Raw genomic sequence first — 21378 nt, forward strand, 5'->3', positions numbered from 1 at the left:
CCCTAAAGCTACCCCACACCTCCCAGGGAGCTTAAGTCGCTGGGGCTGGGGAGAGCCTGCCATCAGCAGGCAAGGCGGGAGCAGTGACAGGCTGCCAGATAGACCTCCAGCAATGCACGGAGCTGTCACTCATCCCTCCAACACATCTAGTGATTCCCATGTCTGGGACACTGACCAGGAATTTGATAAAAACCAGTCCAATCCAAGGTACTTTTCATCACTCAGCTGCCTTTTATAATAGTTAAGCTTTCTTAATAAGCAACTTGTTTGCCCTATTCAAAAGACTTTCCTTTTAGGGTGGAATATTTATATTAAAAACAAGCAAACAAAACATGGCAGCTTGCCCCATGTGAGACAAAACAAGCCTGAGAAAGGGACCCCAAACCAAGAGTGTCATGGGGAAGAAGAGGAGGAAGTCTAGCTTGACTCTGTCTTTCAATTGTCACTTGCTTCTTGTTTCTGGCAGAAGGGGGCACGAGCAATGGCTATGCTAAAACAGGCTCTCTTGGTGGAGGGAGCCGGCTGGAGAAGCAGAGCCTGACACATGGCAGCAGTGGCTACATAAACTCAAGTAAGTGCCTGTTGGTGGGAGGGGTTGGGGGAGAGCAGATGGACAGGGAGAGAATGTCCCGCGATGGAGGCAGGCAGACTGGATCCTCCATCAGTGCCAGCGTAGGGACAACTGCAACTGCTTGTCATCCATTCTGAAAGCTGAAAGAGTGATCTAGATGACACACAGCCCAGGGAGGGTAGTTCTTTAAAATCATCAATATTTGAAACCTACTTAAAATGTGATCCATTTTCATTAAGTTCCTATATAAATAGCAGTAATTAAGTAAGAAGACTCCAAGGGGGAGGCAGCTGTCGTCCCACTGAATCACTCTTTTAAAACCATCTTTTTAAAAGAAGGGTGGGCACGTCTGAGGATTTACAATTTAATTTAACAAAAACCAACAACAAAAGCAACTTAACGGTTGGGTTACTGTTCTAAGAGAATCTGATGGCATGTGATCCCACACTGTGAAAGTTTCCACTGGGCAAGCATCCAACACAGGCCCATTGTTCCCAATGAAACACATTCTTCTGGGGTAGCTTTCAAATGAAAACAAAACAAAATGAAGTAAGGGGGAAGAAAGCACACGTACAACCCCTGATTTAAAAAATCTTGGCATGAAACTAATAAAGAAGACCCAAAAAAGAATTTTTAAAAATCTAAATTTAAAAAAAACAATGAATATGTATATACATATATATATATATAAAGAGAGAAAGAAAGAATACTTTAGACGAATGGCCGAGTTGACCAAGAGCAGCACCTGTCCTTACGTGTTGAGGGATGCTTCCATGTCTGGTTATATTCTAGTCCACCCAAGCAGTGAGTGACCATTAAATGCAAGGTCCTCAAGAGAAATCCTGCCAAATCCTCTCCATTTTTTGTGCACCATGGCCATCTACATAAAGATGTCCCTGCCTTCCAGTGGTCTGCTTGGTCAGGGCAGCAGTAATAATTCCACCCTTCCATTTCCGAGCAGCCGTGGGAATGCTGAGGGGGACACATTCAGTTGTGCTCTCTTGACTCTCTGGGCCCCTCCTCCTGGCCCCTCTTTTAGTTATGCATCGCCTGAGTGTATGTGGTTAATATAACCAGATTTCAATAGCCATTTGCTTCATCTCTGCTGATATGCTATGAGGATTTATGCTTTTCCCCACTTGTAGGTGGAAGCACAAGAGGTAATTCTACCTCCAGCTACCGGAGGGCTCATTCACCAGCCTCGACTCTGCCCAACTCACCAGGCTCAACTTTTGAAAGGAAAACTCACGTCACCCGCCATGCAACGTACGAAGGTATCCGTCCCATGAACTCCAGTCGAGGCCCATTCTCTTCCCCAAGTCATGTCGCTCATCCGCTGAAGATTTAAGTGTGGGCCACCTGTGTTACCTGTGTCTGCCCCCAACCTTTCTCTCCACTCCTATTTCACTTCTTTGTGGACTCATGTTACTTGAAGGTTTTCGTTCATTCATCTGTTTCTCACTCATTCATCCATTTAGGCACTCTTTCCACCAGTATTTTACAAAATATCTACCATATGCGTAACTCTATGTGAAATGCCTTGAAAGATAAAGTAAGGGGGAGAAAGAAAGCAAAGCTAGAGAACAGAGAGAAAAGGAAGAGTTGGCAAGAGGGGCTGGGAGACCAGGAATATGCAGCGTCTTTTTGAAGTCAGCACAAGGAAGTACTCAGAGTCAGGAAGGAGGAGATCTGGAAGAAGGCTTTTGCATGCCATTACTAAGGTTACTGGAGTTCCTGGTGATCTGCAGGAGCAAATTTAGTGGAAAACCAACAAGCCAGGTGGCAGATGGGTTTACTAGTGTGTGGAGTTATGTACTAGCAAGGGAGAAGCAGAATTAAGGAGCAGGATATCTTAGTAAATGATTTAAGTGAGCTGGCAGCCTAGACCCAGAGATGAGAGCCACCAAGGGGTACTGAGGAGCGTGAAGTCCAGGTGAGGTGGACTGACACACCCAGGGCTCTGGATGTTAAGAAAGAAGTGACTGGGCACTGCCCACCCTCTCAGAAGGCTTGCAGGCCTAAGTGTCCATTCATAACTAAGTGTTTTATCCCCTCTCCAGGGAGCTCCAGTGGAAACTCTTCTCCGGAGTATCCTCGGAAAGAATTTGGTATGTCCTTTCCTTATTTTCTGAAGAAATGGTCAAATGAGGTCCTGGGAAAATACCTAGGCAGGTAGGGGACACCATGAGTTAAATAGATTCCTCTAAAGGAGTTTGACCTCTGCTGACCTGTTTTCCCTTGCTCTTTATCCTGAAGCATCTTAAGGAAACTGTCAGCCACATTAACTTGCTCTCACAAACCTTTGCTCCTGACACTACCGAAATGGCAAGCTATTTATCCAAGGCTCAGGCTTAGATAGATATGCCCCTAAGGCCAAACAATAATTGAGGGGATTTTTCCTCCTACAGATGCATAGAAACCTCCTAGCAAGGAGGAGAGGGGTTGGAACACACAAATGCCACACATCCCAGCACCTCCACAACAGATTGCTTCGAAGGGCACATTTTATACCTAGTAAAATCCTAGGTTGTATCTGCACTTGGCCTACGTTTGTGTTCCTAGAATCTCACCATGTGTATGAATTTTTGATATGATAGTTGAATGCATGGTGATTACAATTTTGTTAATTTATTTGCCTACAGTGGGAAAGCCAAAGCAGTCTCTAGCCAAAAACTAAAGGGAAGACCTGGTAGTCTTTTGAAACATTTGATTAGTGTAGTCACCCACTCCAAATGGATCATGTTCCTAAAAGGGCTACCTGAACTGAATGTCATTTCACTAACTTAACACTCAAACTGCACTGGGGCATTGCAAAATTCTCTCTGATGTTTTGCTATATGGTCGCCATTTATTAAACATCCAGTATACATAAAGGCTGCTATCTGGATATAAACACATTTTGAATACAAACCCCTACCTCTGAATATAGTCTACCTCCATGTCCAAAAGATTTAGCATGCCACCTCTTACATGCACCTTTGTGTTTTTTTTGTTTCTCAGGATCTTCTTCAACCAGAGGACGGAGCCAAACACGAGGTGAGCTCTTTCACTGGATTCAGTTCATTTCATGCAACAAATATTTTCTGAGAAACTAACATGTATCCAGCCTTGAGCTAGGAAGTGTGAGGAGTACAGAAAAGTAAATATGGCCTGGTTTCTGCCCTCAAAGACCTCACATCACCCTGGGAATCTTTACTGGCTCTGTCAGGGAGGAAGGATGGTATTTGACATGATCTCACAGGCACACAGAGGCAGGAATCAAAACACATGGCAATGATCTGGGGAAACAGTCTGTTCTGCTCTGGATTATCTGAAGGTACAGATGCCACATCTGATTTCACTTCTAGTCTCCTGGCTGACTTTAGCAAGATGTACTTTAATTGCCTTTACATCAAAAGATAAACAAAAGCTATTCTCTTTTTGAATTGTTCCAAGGGACAAAGGGCTCCATGATGGTTTTGCAATATCCTCATCTGCCCATGGAAAAGAATAAAGAGAAATATCCCAGGGAAAGCTCCCTTTGGTGAAGACACACATGTCAGGGCTGGCTAGAGATGGAACTCTTCACCAGCTCTGGGAGTTCTCAAATGACAAACCAGAGTTCCTGTGGGTCTTGCTGTTATCAGTACCTCGAAAGTCAGGAATACAGCAACCACCCTAACGTTTAGGCTGTTAGTTCATATATGCCAATTCTCCACCTGAAGCTAGCTAATATTAAACTATCAATTCCCCTCCTTCCCATTTCTGAAGAAGGCAAAACAGCTAAGTAAACTCCAGATTTTAGAATTCTCTCTCCATTACCTGAAAGACTATGGCGGCAGGAGAGAAACTTGACTCTGGTTTTTGAGGCCTGGGTGGAGAGAGGCTCTGATTGTAATGGAGCCTCCTTGCTCAGCCTGGATTTCATTAGAACAGCTCCGTGTGGCTGGGAGGTATGTGACTGGCAGGGTGGGGTGTGAGGAAGGGCCGGACCTCTGGAAGCAGGACTCTTCTTGGGCACATACAGGTTTCCTGTACCAGGACACAGAGCTCTCAGAGCAGCCAAAGCTTCATCTGCTGCTCAGAGCTCAATGCCAGAGACCACAGTCCAAGCTCCTTCATTCACTTCTCCAACTCTTCTCCTGAACAGAGAGTGAAATCCGAGTTCGGCTGCAGAGTGCATCTCCATCTACCCGATGTAAGTGAAACGGAAAGATCCAGGAATCCAGGTCTAAAGCTGTGTGTGTGTGTGCATTTGCGCAGTCATAAAACATTCTTCAAGAGCATTCTGCGAGTTGGACCCTGGACTAGGTGCTGGGGGTAAACGGCTAAGTAAGTCACAATCTCTACTGCCTAGTAGTTCACAGACTGATGGAGAGACAGCAAATCAATCAGCCATGACTGCTCAGCGAGATGGAGTTCTGCTCATGTGGTTGGGGAACACAGAGGAGCAGCCCTCATCAGCCTGGGAGATGGGAATAGCCTCAAGGGGCCAGAGAAATGTTCAGTGAGACTGAAGAGTGGATCAGAATTGGGCTTGGAGGGATGAGTCAGCACAAGACATTTGAAGAGGGGCTGAAGGGAAAGGAGCATGAGGGGACACAATGAGATAGTTAAGATTAGAGAAGAGTCTGAAGCCAGAATATGAGATGCCCTGTGTCCTAAACTATAAGGAGTTTGAACGCTAGTCTATGTTCATTGAGTTTGTTAGACTCCTGTTGCTCTTGTTAGAGTTATTTGACAACATTTTGAAATGAACCCAACTTTTAGGGTAGAAGCCAAGCACAAGGAGGAGGAGGAGAAAGAGCAGTGCTGAGCCACTCAAGAAACACAGACCTGGGTTTGACCAGAGAGTTCAGGACATGGGGTCTGGGGATCTGACTCCAGGCCTGATGTTTTGCTCTCTGGTCTGGGTCCTTCCAGGCGTGGGGGCTCTGAGCTCAAAGGACAGAGCTTTTTGGGGAAGGGTGCCTGGGAGGCTCTCCAGCATGCCTTATCTGCAAATCTGTTTGTCCCATCTTGGGCTGCCCTTGCGTAATGCCCCCTCCTCTCCTGTTTGCCCCACTTTGGAGGCACAGGGAGTTTGCTCCACTAGTTCACCTAGCTACAAAAATATGGGCCAGACTGATTCAAAATTAAATCACATGAAGGCAGCATAATGTTTTGGAGTTATAGGCCACAAATTCCTTTAGACCTCCCCAGGCCTACAGGGTTAGGGACCTGATATCTGAGGCACCCTATGCAGGGAGTGAGAATACTGTTGAAACATTTGCTTCTAGGGACCTAGTTATTCAACTGTCCAGTTGTAAATCCCACCCCACCCCACCCCCCAACCCCAATGCAGGATGACAGTGCCTTCCAGCCACAGAATCATCCCTGAGGTGTCTTGATGAGGTCTAATTAAGAAATATCTACCGAGGACTTTGACCTCCTTGTGAGAGACACTGTATTCATGAGGCTGTTAATATTTCAAAGTGCAGGGTTGATAAGTGCTATAAATCAGCAAAATAAAAAATGATATGGCTACCCAAAAATGTCCCAGTGTGTCAAGCAGATGCCATCCTCTCTCGTATTCAGAATGTCATAAATGTCCCCCCTCAACCCCACTACAGTTGGAATCAGGAAAGAATCATAGGACTAATAGAAAAGTTTGGGGATTCATTTACAGGGACAGAGTTGGATGATGTTAAGCGTTTGCTCAAGGGGAGCCGATCAGCCAGCGCCAGCCCCACCCGGAATTCCTCCAACACACTCCCCATTCCCAAGAAGGCCACCGTGGAGACCAAAATGGTGACAGCAAGCTCCCAGTCAGGTAAGCCCAACAGCCAGGGGCTGCAATGGAGGGGAGAGAACAAGGTGGCAGGTTCATTCTGGCCTAGGAATTCAACCATGCCCTGGCAAGCCTTTCAAGTTGCTGCAGAGACTTGGTGAAGCTCTTTGTGTCTGCTGTTTGAGCAACATGAAAAATATGGTGCTCCCTTCCTACTCTTGACTGGTCAACCATCCATCCCATTTGCACTCTGCGGCTTAGCTCTAGGTCTAGAGGTTTCTCTCCCAGGGGATTCTTGACAGTAGGATACGTTGGGCAGTTTCCCTAGATGAAGAATATTGGGGAAAATTGTAGTGTTTCATTTGTTCGTTGATTCATTCAATGAATGCTTATTGAATGCTTCCTAGGCCAAGCACCAGGCACTGGGTAAAAGCAGTGAACAAGCAGACATGGTCACTGCCCTCTTGCAGACCAGAGTCTCTGGGGCAGACAGTAACCAAGTGATCAGAGTCAAGTCGGATGAGTGTTGTTCAGCACTCACATATCTGGGGCCCCTACCAAGTGCAGGATAGGTTCTGCGGGAGCCAGAAACATCCATAACACAAAGCCTTGGAGGGAGAGAAAGAAAGAAGTCAGGTCTGCTCTGACATCAAGCTTTCTTCTCATTCACTACTGGAGAAATGCAGGATACTGTGATCTTCCTTTTGTTTTGTAAGATAAAACCAAAACCTATGACCTGTGTGGCCAGCTCCCTCTCATATAAGGAACAGGCAGAATTGGCTTCAGAAATGAAGGGGCATGGACACCCCCTCTCAGATGCAGAATATGCCCCTTGTATCTGGTTGGCACATAGGAACATTGTAGGCGTGTTTACTCAGAGAAAGCTTCCAGTCGTGCGTGTGGCCTCAGAACCGAGGGGCCCTCGGCCCACACATACACCCTGCACTTTACGTAGTGCCTGGGATTCTACTGTGGGAGATTTGCTTCTAGGGTCTCAATCACTGTTTCTGAGAGAGGTGCTCCCTGGCATCTTTGAAGGTGGAGGAGTCAGCAGCGGGTTGAAAGTAAGACCATTGTTTGGGACAGCACACCAGGAGATGGGGAGAGGGGTTTAGAAGGAGAAATGGGTGGACTCCAAAGCAAAATTTAGCTACATCAAAGTTTACCAAGAGCCAGGAACAACTTCTAATCTAAGAAATCAAGTTTTTGCCAGCTCTGAAATTTCAGGCAGAAGAGGATGGTCTGCCTGGGCCAGTGGGGGTTTCCAGGAGGTGGGACCTTTAGTGCTAAAACCAGGAAAACCCCAGAAAACCGAGATGAACTGGTTGCCTTAGTGCAGAATGTTGATTTGTCTGTCACTTGTCTGTGTGCATGTATGTGCATGTACCTGTTTCCAGTTTCAGGCACCTACGACACCACAATCCTGGACGCCAACCTCCCCTCCCACGTGTGGTCCTCCACCTTGCCCGCGGGGTCGTCCATGGGGACCTATCACAACAACATGACAGCCCAGAGCTCATCCCTGCTCAACACCAATGCCTATTCGGCAGGATCAGGTATGTGACAGCACAGAGCCCACCCGTCCCCGAACCTCAACGCCTTTACTCTAGAGCTGAATGACCGCTTGGAAGTTTACCATCTCCAGGGCTGCCAAGAGAGGCTTTTTGTGGTCAAATGTTCCAAGATTTTCTCCCCGACACCTCACTTCAATTCATTCTATAAAGTATTTCTCCTGGTGGGTCCCCTATAGAGAAGAATATCTAGCACAATGTATCAGAAAAAGACACTGAAAATGGATACAGAAAACCTAGTTTCACTTCACATGAATTAATTATATGACCTCAAACAAATTGTTGCATTTCTTTTGGCTTCAGATGCCTTCTCTGTAAAATGGGGTTACTAACATCTGAGAGCCTTTGGCTGGACCCAATGTCCACTCTAGGTCTCACAGAGCTAAGATCACCCCTGGGCTATGACCCGAGGCACACCAGAGACTAGTGCTTTGATTCTCTGCTGCAAGACAAGAGCCTAAGTTTTTTGTAAAAACAAAAATTTAACGAAGCATAAAAGCTCAGTCCTGGCGCTCCTTCTGGTTCTTCTGTGGTGTCCGCGCCCTTGCCCTGCTGGGGCGGGACGGCCCTCTCACCGGCGTTCTTCCCCGCAGTCTTTGGCGTCCCGAATAACGTGGCCTCCTGCTCTCCCACCCTGCTTCCCGGCCTCAGCACCTGCTCCTCAGGTCAGTGCTCACCACCCTCCTGGCTATCTGCTTGGAAATACAGATGCTCCCTCCTGGGAAGGAGATAGAATGGTTTCCCAGAAGACATCCTTTCTACTCCAGAGCGGATGACTTTCCTCCCCGGATACTGCGATGCAGAAACAGAAGCCACGGGGCAGGCAGGAGGCGCGGGCCTGCCGTTGGCCACAGAGCACGCAGGCCCCGAGGGAGAGTTCTCAGGAGGGGCTGGTGGGAGGACAGAGGCTGGAGTGCTTATTCTACGCCGGCCCCTTTATTGTCCATGAGTTTTGGAGAAATGGAAGTAAAATGTTTAAGTGGGTAATAGCTTAAGATATTTTCAGGTGAAAATCATTGCTAATTTAGAAGGATTTTATTTTAAGTCTTTTGAACTGAGGTAAACAGTTATAAATACAGTAGTAGTTCACTGAGGGCTCAAATAAAGTTACTGCACAGCTTCCAAGGCAAACATGTAACCATTTTACAGAAATATTTATTCACTACGTTTCCACATGCATTGTGACAACCTGTGTGCAAGTAAGTTGCCAGCTTATTTTTTTAAGTTACCATCTTTTTAATGTATAAAGAGTTACCATGCTTTTTAAAGGAATCTGCCTTCTCCCTGTGATATCATGGCTAATAAATATAATGATGTGGGCCTTCCTTATTTACTTGGCTGGCATATTTGCTGGTGCAAATTTAGTATTCTAATTTTCAAGACTTCAGCTGACTGGAGACCCAGAGGTCATGCTTTACTTCTTTTTTTTTGGATATCTTCGCTGCTTTTGTTTTGTGAAGTCCTGACTGAGTCAGATCGCAAGGGGTCTGATATTGGATCCATGATACTTTTCCCCCCACACTAGATAGGATGGAATAATGGAAGCTGTTGACTAGGGAGGAACAAGCTTCTGCAAATTAACAAAACAAAAAGTAATAAACAACCACCCCTTCAAATCATAATGGGGATGAGAGGCATTTCATGTGTTTAAGTCAGGAGAAAGAGGAGTTGAAGGGAAAATTGGGTGTCTGCCAAGCCAGTGCCTCTCCAGCCCCCGCTGTGCCTGCATTGTATGCCCACCGTCCCCACACTGTGCACCAAGGCCCCAAGGCCCCCAGGTTGCTGCTGTGAACAGGGACCCCCTGGGATAGTTTAAATGTTCAAGGGATACAGCAAGTCTATGCAAACTATTGCTATTAAGTTGTGTGATCCTAAATACTCAATAAATGGAACTGCAGGATGGAACTGGGGATGGGCAGGTGTGAGCCCATAAAAAACTTACTGAGATGCTAAGTGTTCCGAGAACCGAGAAGGTCTGGGAACCTCTATCACATGCAAAAGTCTTTATCCTGAAAGCAGTTAAGGGGCTTCCCCTTTGCACTGCAACTTGTACTCAGCCATCCTCCCTCAATTCCTTTCACAGTGTTTGGCATGCAGAACAACCTGGCCCCCAGTTCACCTGCCTTGTCCCACAGCATGGCTACTACTTCCACAGGTCAGTAACCCAGGATTGGAGCTTAGGGGATGGAGAGTAACAACTCTTTGCAGCTATAATTTACAATATTCCTTTTCAGCATCTGAATTAGAGGGACCAACATGTCCCTAAAAATCAATTGACCTTTCCCTCCAAAGAAACAGCTGCCTCCCACCCTGATCTAGAGATGTCAACCTTGCTGGGTCAGACCTAAGTTAAACCCATTGTTACTGCACACTGGTGTAGAAAATCAATCATCTGGTTGATTTTATGGCACAAACCTGAGGTTGCTGCCCCTATGAAAACATCTCTTTGGGGGATGGGGGTGGGGTTGGTGCAAAAGAGACACGAGGCTGTGTTTGCCCTCAACTTGTTTATTGTTTAGTTGGGGTAGAAAGTCTAAGTCTATGAAATGACTAAAGGATCATAGAGGATAACATAAATTAAGTGATGCATTGTGCAGAGCAGCTTCTTAAGGGCTGTAGGAGTTCAGTAGGGAAGGAGATGCATGAGGGTCTAGGAGGACTTCATGGAGGAGGTGCCTTTGGGATAGGCCTAGAAGGATGAGGAGGATTGTACCAAAGAAGGCTCCATCTGAACCCTCATTGCTGCTCCCAGGGCTGGAGAGTGCTGATTACATTGAGTTCTTCTCCCCTGGGGAGGCTGCCTCTCTGCCAGAGCAGATCAGGCTGCTTCTATGCTATGTGGGGCCACCTGCCCAGGGTTGGCCAACCTCACTCCGTGGTTCTCTCTTGCAGCGTATAGTGGGAAGAAAAACACAGCCCAGAGCCCTGCTGTTGTGAGCACTGGCATGTCCACCTCTGCCGGTGAGTGCTTCTCCCAGCTCCTGGGGTTCATGCTGGCACACTGGGGGCACTGCTCCAGGGTGGACACATGGCAAACTGGAGAAGGGGATATAACCCTATTGGTGGTTTGAAGTCCACAAATGCGACTCACCCAAGGGTCTCTCAGATGTTCCCATGAGTGAGCCAAGATGAACACCTGTCTTGTCCAAGGGGGCAGGAAGCTCCACCTGCCACACCTGCCTAAGACCAGGCACAACACTCGGGCCACTACCGCCCTTGTCTGGCAGCCCCTGGCCTTCTCCTGCTGCATAAACCCATCACAAGAGCCAGGGAGCCCCCCAGAAGCTGCCAGGCACCCTCCCTACTTTCTATAGAATCTTTCTGACACCATATTGTAGACTATTTCCTTGACTACCCTGATGCTGGTGTGTTTCCTTCCACTCAACCATTCATTCTTTCATTCAAAAAACATTTACTGAGCACCTGCTTTATGTTGGACAAACACCGTTTTAAGTTCTTGGAGTAGAGGGATGAGCAAGACAGGCCAGATCCCTGTCCTCACCAAGTCAACAATTCCAGTGGAGACAGATAATAAACAGGTAGACAAGCATGCAAGATAATTACAGAAAATGACAAATGCTTTAAGGGAAGAAATAAGGTGATGTGATAGAGATAGGAGTGTGTGTATGTATGGGGGGGAGTACTTTAGCTGGGGAAGGAGCAGTCAGCAAAAGTCTCCCCAAGGAGGTAACATTTGAGACCTGAAGGATAAAAATGAACCCACCAAGTTAATTAAAGAAGGGCCTGCCTGACAAAGGGGAGCTTTTGCCCATTTGATAAAGATCCTGCAAATCGGCAGGTGGGGAGGCATCCCATAGACCAGCTGCCCAGGGCTTCTGACATTTACCCCACCACCTGGTGGCCAGGCCCTGCCAAGCAGGGGACATGTGTCTGCTTCCTGGGAAGCTTCATAGTAACCACTGCCCACGAGAGCAGGAGACGCACATACCCACTAACCTCTCTCTTTCCCCTCCTCTCCTTCTTGTGTTCATTCCTTCCTTCTCTCCTCTCTTTCTCGGCTACCCACGCCCTGGCACCTCTCCTTTCCTCCTCACCCACTTCTTTCCTCTCCAGCTTGCACCAAAAGTGTCCAGAATGATGACCTTTTGCACAAGGACTGTAAGTTCCTGATCCTGGAGAAAGACAGTGTGCCTGCCAAGAAGGAGATGGAGCTGCTGATCATGAACAAGGACAGCGGGAAGGTCTTCACCGCCTCCCCGGCCAGCATCGCTGCAAGTGCGTGCAAGCCTGCGAGCCTCGGGTTTCAGGAGAAAGGCAGATGGTGTAGGAGACCGAATGTCCCAGCACGGTGGTTTGAGACATTTTAATAATGAAACCATAGTCATCCCGCTGAGATGAAAAATGCCTGCCCGAGTTGAGTGTCCCAGCACCTGCCTGGAATGCAGACGAGCAGGGCAGGTTCAGGCCATCTCCTCCACGAGGGGCCTTTGAGCAACAGCAGGTCCCTAACCACAAGCACAGGTGGGAGGACCGAGCCCCAGGAAAGCTGCTCTCTTTTTACCAGGCTTCCCTGGACCTCCCAAAGCAGGAGAGGAGAGGAAGCAGGGGGCCAAGTGGGCAGAATATACTGGGTTATCATGGATTCTGTGCACAGCTTCTTTTTCAGAGGACACCCTAAAAAAAGAAAAGCAGGCTGCCTACAGTGCTGACACCTACACTGCTGACAAATCTGAAGCTAATGGTAAGAACACATCTGGCAATGGTCCACCTTGACTTCAGCCAATCCCCCCTTCATTTATTTGTCCCCTGAGACCTCGCTTCTCCCGGTGTGGTCTCTCACCAGCGGTAAAGGCAGCGCTGATTCCCAGCCTCAGCCCCAGCCCCACTCAGTCTGGCAAGGGGGGCTTTTGCTCGTTGGTTAAAGATCCTGTAAATCTGCAGGTGGGAAGGCGTCCCATCGACCAGTCACCCAGCACTTCTGGCATTTACCCCCTGCCCGCAGGTCACCAGCCAAGCAGGGTAGCTCCCCAGGTGATTGGTATGCACCTGACTGAAGGAAAAAAGCCTTCCCCTGGCCCTTTTAAAGTCCACAGCGGTATTTTTTTCTCACTTCATTCACCATCCCATATTTTTCAGAACTAGTAGAAAATGCTTTGAAAAGTACATGCTAGCTTTAGTTCTTTTTCCTTTCCAAATATCTGGATTTTTCTTGGATAATTGCATTTTCTCACATCCTCTGCGTCCTGTAGGTCCTCTCTAAATCACCAATTATAGGGAGAGCAGTAAATGAAGGGAAAAGGTAGGCCTTACAACATTTAAAAATAAATGTAAATTAAATCAGTTACAATCCTGACGGGGCACATTGGAGCCTGACTCTAAGAGAATCTTCCAAGGTAGCTAGCGGTTCTTTCCCTTTTAGGGGTGGAGGTGGGGCTGTTGAGTCAAAAGACCTTTTTCAGAATCTGAAGAACAATTTTCCATTGAAAATGCTCTCAGAAAATGCTACACTTGGCCACAAACAATTTTCAAATAGCGTGGGAGACCCAGGAGCACACGCTACCAAGCCCAGGCTTGCTGTTCAGGTCCCTCCTTCCCAGGTGGCGCATCTGTCTTCTAAGTGCCTTAACCGGGAAATCAAGTCGCTTCCTACAAGCTTGCTTATTGTTTGAATGCAAATGCCACCCCTAACATAGACCTCCGAAAATGTTTGGGCTTTAAGGGTGTAAGATCTCAAGAGGGTTAAAACACTCGGGCTTTCCCCACCACGACTCGTTTGCCCAACAACATCTTCATCGATGTAACTATAGCAAACACCAGGTTAGTGACGACTGCAGGGACGTGCCTGTACTTGGCCCGGCTGCAAGGTGCCCAGGGCAGATTTACCTAAAGTCCTACCCAAAATCAAGGCAGGCGAGTCTTGGGGCCTCCTCCAGTTTAAAAGCTCAGGTGAAAATCTGTGTCCTCCGTGTTTGTCCTTTCAGGAGGCCTGAAGACTGTGTCCACCAAGGGCAAGGCCAACTCCACAGGTGGGTGAGAACGGCGGGTCCTGCTGGGACAGGAGCTGATGGGGCTGGTTAGGGTAGAGGGGACAGATGGCCTGGAAGCAGTGCACAAATGAGCCACCTAGCTCTCCAGAGCTTCTGCAGCCGGCGGCAGAAGGAACTGAGCCTGGGGGATGGCACCTCCCAGGTCTGCCACCCCTGCTGGGCACCCACTGCCTGCTCTTAGGTATGGGGTCTCCCAACTTGGCAGAAGCAACATAGCAGAGTGACTGTTGGGTCTTTACAGGACCTCCCAACAAGATGACGCTCAGCCCAGGCCCATCTCTAGCCCTTTATACTTTCCAGAGGCTTAGCGCCAGCCTTTCTGCCACAGCCTCAGAATGAGGGTGGGACAAGGCTTATGGCCCTTTTTATTTTATTTTATTTTATTTCTTTTTTTAATGCAATTTTATTGAGATATATTCACACAACATACAATCCTCCAAAGTTGCATCCCATTTTAGAGAACTAAATACTCTTTTCATTAAAAATTAATAATTATTGGGCACTGTTTAGATGCTGGGTATAATTTGTGACCGGAAACATGGAGATGGGAACACTCTAGGTTTGGGCCTAATAGCATGCAGGAGGTTATGACAGATCATAGACCATATGCTACATCCTCTGCTAATTATATTCCTATCTATGAAGTAGATACTCTTTTTAACCCCATCTAGTAAAAAAAGGAAACAGAGAGGTTAGTGGCTTGAGCCCAGAATTGTCAGACCTCTGCTCTTGACCAGCCCCGTGATCATGCTGGGAGTCGGCCCCATTCTTCATGGAGCTGCTCAGACACATCAAAGCCCCCACGCACATTCGCTCAGGGCCACAGGAAATCACCAAAAGCCAGAGAATGTGTAGGGAAGACAGCAGGAGCCTCTAGGATTGGCATCACCCTTCCCCTTTCTTCCACAGAAATCCATGGCTACAACCACGGGGGCAGCGGGGGACCATGGGGGGCCGGGCCTGCCTGGTGTCCCTGCGGCAACTGCTGCAGCTGGTGGAAATGGCTGCTGGGCCTGCTTCTCACCTGGCTGCTGCTCCTGGGGCTGCTCTTCGGCCTCATTGCTCTGGGTACGTGGCGGGGGTGTCAGGCGGCCCCTGCGGGGGGTGGGGTCCGGGAATGGGCCCAAGTGTCCGGGTGCATGGCGCCTTCACTGGAGATCGCCAGTGCCGACCACTTGTTGGTGCAGATGAGGAAACTGAGGCCCTGGGAGACACCTGGCCAAGGTCATGGGTAGTGGCTGGGTCGGTATTCAAATCCATCTCCTGATTCCCCACCCCAGGCTCTCTCCCCCATAGAAATGTGCTCTCAGCATTTGGTTACCCAAAATAATGTCATGCTTTTCCTAGCCTTTTTCTCTTTAACCTTTTCAGAGCACCCATATCCCTTGCTCTGTTGGCTCTCATACCATGTCTCAGGGTGAGATGGGGTGACTTTTCTGCCCCTCTCAGATGGGAAGACTGAGTCCCAGTCCAGCCTTGTCTGTTTTTCCCCCAAGGCCAGGCTGCCTTAAGACTCTGTCTTGGTTTCTGAAACCCCAGCTCAGTCTCCCCAGGAAGAACGAGTGTTTTAAAAGGTGCTGGACCCAGACCCTTTTATCTTTTATCCAGCGGAGGAGGTGAGGAAGCTGAAGGCGCGCGTGGATGAACTGGAGAGATTCAAGACTAGCATGATCAGTTTCGAGGAGAAGCTGGAGCGGAGCAGCAAGGACCGACTGCTGGGCATCGCGCCCGGGGCAGGAGCAGGCCTGGGCACGGACGGGCTGTATGGCTACAATCAGGAGGCGCTTTGGATATTTGTGAGGGACAAGCTGATGATGGAACAAAAAAGCGGTGAGCATGCTCCCCCCAGATCGCCAGGGCCTGGGCATCCGTGCAGCTCCGTGCCCCATTCGGGGTGCTGGCAAGCCTCTTGCCTCCTTTCATGCTCTCAGCAGCCCGAGAGGCAGAGGGGACCGGTACTGTGACCCAGTTTTCCTGTTAGGAAAACTGAAATCTGGAAAGGCAAGTTGCCCAAAATCGCACAACTAGAAGGGGTTGGAATCTGCTTCCTACTCATCGACTTGTTTCTTCCCACCATACGACACGGTGCCTGAGGGACACAGAAGGTGTGATGCTAACTCAGGGTTTACTTTCTCTTGCAGGAAATCTACTGGGAAGCCCCGGCCCTAAAGGTATTGTGGTGGCTTGAGCCCTTCACTGCTCTCATTTCCCGAAACTGGAGCCCAATTTTCTGGGTGGATTGGAAAACGTGTTTTTTTCTTTTGTCCGAAGTGAAGGATGAGGAACCAGAAGGTCTTAGGGTAACTGTTAGGAGAGTTGGGAATTAGCTTTACAATCAGAACACCTCAGAACGGGAAGGAATCTTTACATCATCTAAGGGAAGCCCAAGAGATATTGAAGGGGACGGAGAGAGCCACACTGCACATCTCCTCACTGTGAATGTGGCTTTACGTGTTGTTAAATGGTTTTAAAATGCTAGGGAGAGGAGGTCCTTGGGGTCTTATCTCACAGTTTTTCATATTTTCTGATTTCAGGTGACATGGGAGGTCCTGGCCCTAAAGGTAAATATAACATGGAGAATTTTACCTTAAATATTTGTGAGGGTTGATGGTTTAAAGAATAGATAGGAAATGCCGCCTCACGCCGTTCCTGACATCTCTCTGTGGAGGGACCCACGGGGAGCACAGCTGCCCACAGTCCCTTGTGCTTTTGCTGGAGGAGGGGCTTCGCCACAGCAGGACTCCCCAGCTCTGGTGCAGCCCTGGCCCTGGCCCCTTCCCAGGGCTCAAGGGACCCCCGCCCGGACAGTGACCCTGAAGTGGCTTCTGTCAAGACCCTCGTCTCCCCAGGCTCTGAAGGGCATTCTGGGGAGCTGCCACACCACAACCCCCCAGGGAGATTTCTAACACCATGGATTCCTGGGCTCTGTCCCAGACCTCTGAATCAGACTCGCTGGGATTGTACCTGCCAAGTTAATTCTGATGGACCAGGCTGGAACCACCATTCTGGTGCTCAGGCTGCTCTCAAAAGTCACAGCCGAGGGGGCTTCGGGAGCAACCCAGCAATGAGGAACTGAGAATCAGGAGGCACAATGCTGCCTGCCTTTAGGGGACTTTAAGGGGGCCATATTCACAGGAAAAGTCTCCCCACAGGCCTGTGTGCTGGAGGAAACTGAAAAGTGATTTAACCATGGATAGGACTGGCATGTGGGAAGGGAGGAGGTTTCCAATCCCTCAACTGGCCACAGAGCAGTTCTCCTTGATCTCACTGATCAAGGTTTGCAAACTTGAATGTGCATAGAAATTGCCAGAAGATTCTGGATCCCACTCTTGGATCCTCTGATTCAGCAGGTGAGGGTGGGTCCAGGAGTCTGCATTCTCAACCACCCCAGGTTCTGGGGTTCATGGTCCACACTGAGAACCACTACTCTACATGGAAAGTTTGTCCCTCTCTGCGGCTCCACTACCCCCCTTCCCAGGACACCCCAGTGCAGGAATTGGGGTTCCTATAATGGTCCCCTACTTCTCTTCATGACCCATCCTCCCCCCTCCCACCTCACAGACACCCCTGGGCTCCTGCCCCAGCACCCCAGCTTGGAGGCCACACCCCTCCTGACCATGATGGCTCTGCAGCCCCTGAGTCTGGGATTGCCAGACAGAATATAGGACAGCCAGTTAAATAAGGACACTGAGATAAACAACAAATAATTTTTCAGTATAAGTATATCCCAAATTTTGTATGGGACATACTTATACTAGAAATGTATTTGCTGTTTATCTGAAATTCAAATTTGAGCACTCTGTATTTTTACTTGCTAAATTTGGCAAACTTGCTTGAATTCCTCTGGCAGCTCCTTTAGAGAATTGGGCCTGAGTGCTCTGGCTGACTTCTCTCTTTCATTTCTGCTTCCACAGGAGATCGGGGGCTACCTGGGACTCCAGGTATGTAACCTCTGGCGGCCTCCCTGACTCACTCTAAGAAATGGTGCTCCTGGGATTGTGGGCTTCTGCAACCCCAGCAGAACAGAGGGAAACGGAGACTGAGGTATTCTCGTGTATCCGCAGGTATCCCTGGTCTCTTAGGCCATCCGGGTCCAGAAGGACCAAAGGGGCAAAAAGGCAGCATGGGTAAGAACCACCTTTTCAATCCATCCATTGATCCATCCATCCATTTATTCATTCATTCGTTCGTTCAGTAAACACGTATTAAGTGCCTGCTGGGGACCAGGTACTATTTTAGGTGTTGGGGAGGGATCAGTGAACAAAGCAGAAAAACTCCTGTTGTCATGGCTCTTACATTTCAGTGGGGGAGAAAGACAGTAAATATGGTAAAGAAGTGAAGTCTACAACGCGTTAGGGGTGATTGCTGATATGAGGAAGTCAGAGCCTGGCAGGGGAGTCAGGAGGGCTGAGGGGTGTTTACCTCTAAACAGGGAGTCAAGGAAGGCCCCACTGAGCCAAGACGCACAGGCAGTGAGGGAACAAGGCTGGCGGCCATCTGAGGGGAGCACTCCATGCAGAGGGAGTAGCCCAGGAAGAGTCTCCCGGCGTACAGTGTGCCAGGCCTGGCCGAGGAGCAGTGAGGGGGCCTCTGGGCTGGGGCAGAGGAGGGAGGCCGAGAGCCCAGAGGTCAGCAGTGGGGGAGGCAGATCCTGCGGGGCCTAGGAGGCCATTGTAGGGACACTGGCTTTAACTCTGAGGGGGTTGAGAAGTCTTTTGCTGGACTGGAGCAGAGGTGGGGCACAATCCACTTACAGTTTAAAGGGATCCCTCTGGCTTCTGGGGGGCAAGGATAGATGCAGGGAGGGCAGCAAAGAGGCCCCAGGCACGCATTTTGCCAGTGAGATGCTGCCTGTGAGGGCCATGGCTGGGACATGGGATCATAATCCCGGGGCTGGCCCTTCCTGTCCTTAGGAGAGCCTGGCATGGAGGGACCCATGGGCCAGAGAGGGCGAGAAGGTCCCCCAGGACCTCGTGGGGAGCCAGGGCCTCCTGGCTCTGGAGAGAAAGGAGACAGAGGTAAGAGGCAATTCTGAAACCAGCTACTTCCTTCCTTCTTTCCATCTTCCTCCCTCCCTCCTTCCTTCGGTAACCTTTATTAGCACCTGCCTTGGGCCAGGGTCCGGGCTGGGCCTGCGGAGACGGTGGCCTAACAGTGGGGTTCAATTCTGGCTGCCGGTTGCTCTGAGCCCACAGAGAGACTGGCCTCAGGGAGCAGCAGTGTACCCAGAGCGGGAGGGGAGGAGGGTGGGAAGTTAAGGCTAAGACAAGAGCAGAGGGCTGAGTGGGGTACAGGCCTGGAACTAGGCAGGCACCGAGGCAGAGAAATCCCCAGAGACACAGACCCAGCCCTGCAGAGGGCTGTGAGGCTTTTGAAATTCAATTCCTAACCATGAGACTGCCCTAATCAGAGGAAACCAAACACAAACACCAGAAATTCACTCAATGTCAAGAGATTGTCAGCAGGCAGCCTGACTTTCAGCTCCACTTGCTCTAAAAATGCCTATCCAAGGAGTCACTAGGTATTTAGTGAGAGCCCACTAGGGGCCGGACCCATGGCCCTGGGGTAGAAACGGACACTAGGAACCCGCAGCAGCCATTTGGGGTGGCAGCGACCGGGGAATTAGTGACCTGACAGAGGCCCCCACAGCCTGGGAGATGTTGCGTCCAAATGATGCAGCTGGTCTGGGAGGGCGGCCAAACCGGGGACTCTCCTCAAATGTTCATTCTTCCGTTTCTCCTCAGGGGATGCTGGTGAACCAGGTCTGCAGGGCCCACCTGGTGTCCCAGGTTCTGTGGGTCCCAAAGGTGAGTCACGTGCCAGGACAGTGGCCAAGTTTTCCAAGCCCAGGCGCTGGGACCCCTGACAGCCCCCAACCCTGGCCCAGGCCCGTGCATGGGCAGTGGGCCCAGAGACCACTCCCCCTGCAAAGGAGCCCTGGGAGGTCAGGATGGGGGCTGTATTTTTGGCCCAGCAGTGGGATTGAGGGTCACATCTCCCTGTCCAGAGGCCATTATGTGGACCCTAAGTGGGTGGATGGAACCTTCAGGAAATCACAAGTCAGACAGTTCCACCAGCTGCCAGGGGTCCCATGAACACCTTCAAAAGCAATGAGTCTGGACAGTCCAGGGAGAAGGGACTTTCTCACAGTTCGATGCCTTTCTGGCCACCTCCTCCTCCCCACTCCTTACGCCAGCCCAAATGTCTTCCTCTAAAGGGGGAGGAGCAGGGGGCCTCTCGATCCAACCCAGCTGCAGCTTCCTACCTAAGGAGGGATTTGCACTGGGTCACTCCTAGAGCTGCCAGCTTCCGGGGTCACTGTGAGGGCAGTGTGCACCCCGACACCGCCCCCCGCCTGCCCTTGGGAGTTCGTGGGCTCAGATGTCCTTGTCCTGTGTCCGACCCCTCAGCTAACTGTTGTCTCATCTTCCTTCTCAGGCTCCAGCGGTTCTCCTGGACCTCAGGGTCCTCCAGGTGTGTGTGCTTCTGCTTGTAAATATCTGCTGTTTCTGGGCCAAAGAAAGGGGTATCAAAAGGAAAACAAACACTTTTAAAGCAAAAGAAGCAATTATAAATAGGACTTCCTGGAGACACAAAACTCAAGGCCATACTTATGTGCCCCCTGCAGCCGAGATTGGGTACCCCGATCCTGGCTTGGGGGCATGAGACCCTCCAGCATCTTCAGCAGCAGGAAGTCCCCATCCTGCCTTCCCCTGAGCAAAGTGCCTGCCTCTGCCTCATTCCCTACGGGCCAGGAGCTCACCCTGCTGTCTTGGGAGATTTGAGCTGTGGCCCACACTAGACAGTGAGCCAACTTCTCCACCAGGGTCTGGTGAGGTGCCCTTATGCCCAGGGCCTGGTAACCGGCAGACGCGAGGGAGGAACCCGGACCAAGATGATTTAGCAGGGATGTGGGGAGGAGGAGCCTGTGGAAAGCAGCCCTTTGACTTTAATCCAGGGTGCCTGTGCGTGTGTGTGTGTGTGTGTGTGTGTGTCTGCCTGCACCCTGCCTGCCGAAGTTGGCTAAACTCATCCACTGCATGGTTTCCTCTGCTTGGCAGGTACTGCAGGTCTCCAAGGGCCCCGAGGTGAAGTGGGTCTCCCTGGTGTCAGAGGTAAGCTGGGGGAAGGGATTGGGAGGAAGGGGATGTCATCCTGTATATGCCTCTCACTCAAGCGTAGGGGTCTAGGGGGACAGAGAGGGTCCAGTGGACACGGCCAGCAGCCTGTGTGGGCCGGCAGGTGAGTGAGGGGCAGGAGAGTGGGGGATGGAAGGGGGCCTGTCTTCAGGGACAGACACTGCCCCTCCTTGGTCTCTTCTCCAGGGCTTCTTCACCAAGGTGTCCCTTTCCTTTTCAGGTGACAAAGGGCCCATGGGACCACCAGGACCCAAAGGTGTGTTGCTTCCCACTGCTATACACCATTGTCTGTCTGACTCCTGAGACTCCAGAAGTGACCCCTGTCCCAGGGTCTGAGAAT

At 49.9% G+C, this 21378-nt stretch overlaps 1 protein-coding gene across 1 annotated transcript in view; it reads left to right on the plus strand.

Moving 5' to 3' along the window:
- COL17A1 (collagen type XVII alpha 1 chain) overlaps positions 1-21378 on the plus strand; it is a 46177-nt gene that overhangs the window by 6305 nt on the left and 18494 nt on the right. Inside the window, exons 4-27 of the mRNA XM_037804511.1 lie at positions 467-571; positions 1717-1845; positions 2632-2679; positions 3572-3607; positions 4701-4748; positions 6219-6362; positions 7718-7876; positions 8485-8556; positions 9975-10046; positions 10784-10852; positions 11966-12127; positions 12507-12593; positions 13834-13878; positions 14809-14967; positions 15508-15729; positions 16041-16070; positions 16434-16460; positions 17814-17840; positions 17964-18026; positions 18813-18917; positions 19644-19706; positions 20338-20373; positions 20961-21014; positions 21259-21294. Coding sequence (XP_037660439.1) covers positions 467-571; positions 1717-1845; positions 2632-2679; positions 3572-3607; positions 4701-4748; positions 6219-6362; positions 7718-7876; positions 8485-8556; positions 9975-10046; positions 10784-10852; positions 11966-12127; positions 12507-12593; positions 13834-13878; positions 14809-14967; positions 15508-15729; positions 16041-16070; positions 16434-16460; positions 17814-17840; positions 17964-18026; positions 18813-18917; positions 19644-19706; positions 20338-20373; positions 20961-21014; positions 21259-21294 — 1998 coding nt within the window. The remainder of the gene's footprint in view (positions 1-466; positions 572-1716; positions 1846-2631; positions 2680-3571; positions 3608-4700; positions 4749-6218; positions 6363-7717; positions 7877-8484; positions 8557-9974; positions 10047-10783; positions 10853-11965; positions 12128-12506; positions 12594-13833; positions 13879-14808; positions 14968-15507; positions 15730-16040; positions 16071-16433; positions 16461-17813; positions 17841-17963; positions 18027-18812; positions 18918-19643; positions 19707-20337; positions 20374-20960; positions 21015-21258; positions 21295-21378) is intronic.

This window comes from Choloepus didactylus, chromosome 15 (assembly GCF_015220235.1).
Source record: "Choloepus didactylus isolate mChoDid1 chromosome 15, mChoDid1.pri, whole genome shotgun sequence".
Lineage (NCBI taxonomy): Eukaryota > Metazoa > Chordata > Mammalia > Pilosa > Megalonychidae > Choloepus > Choloepus didactylus.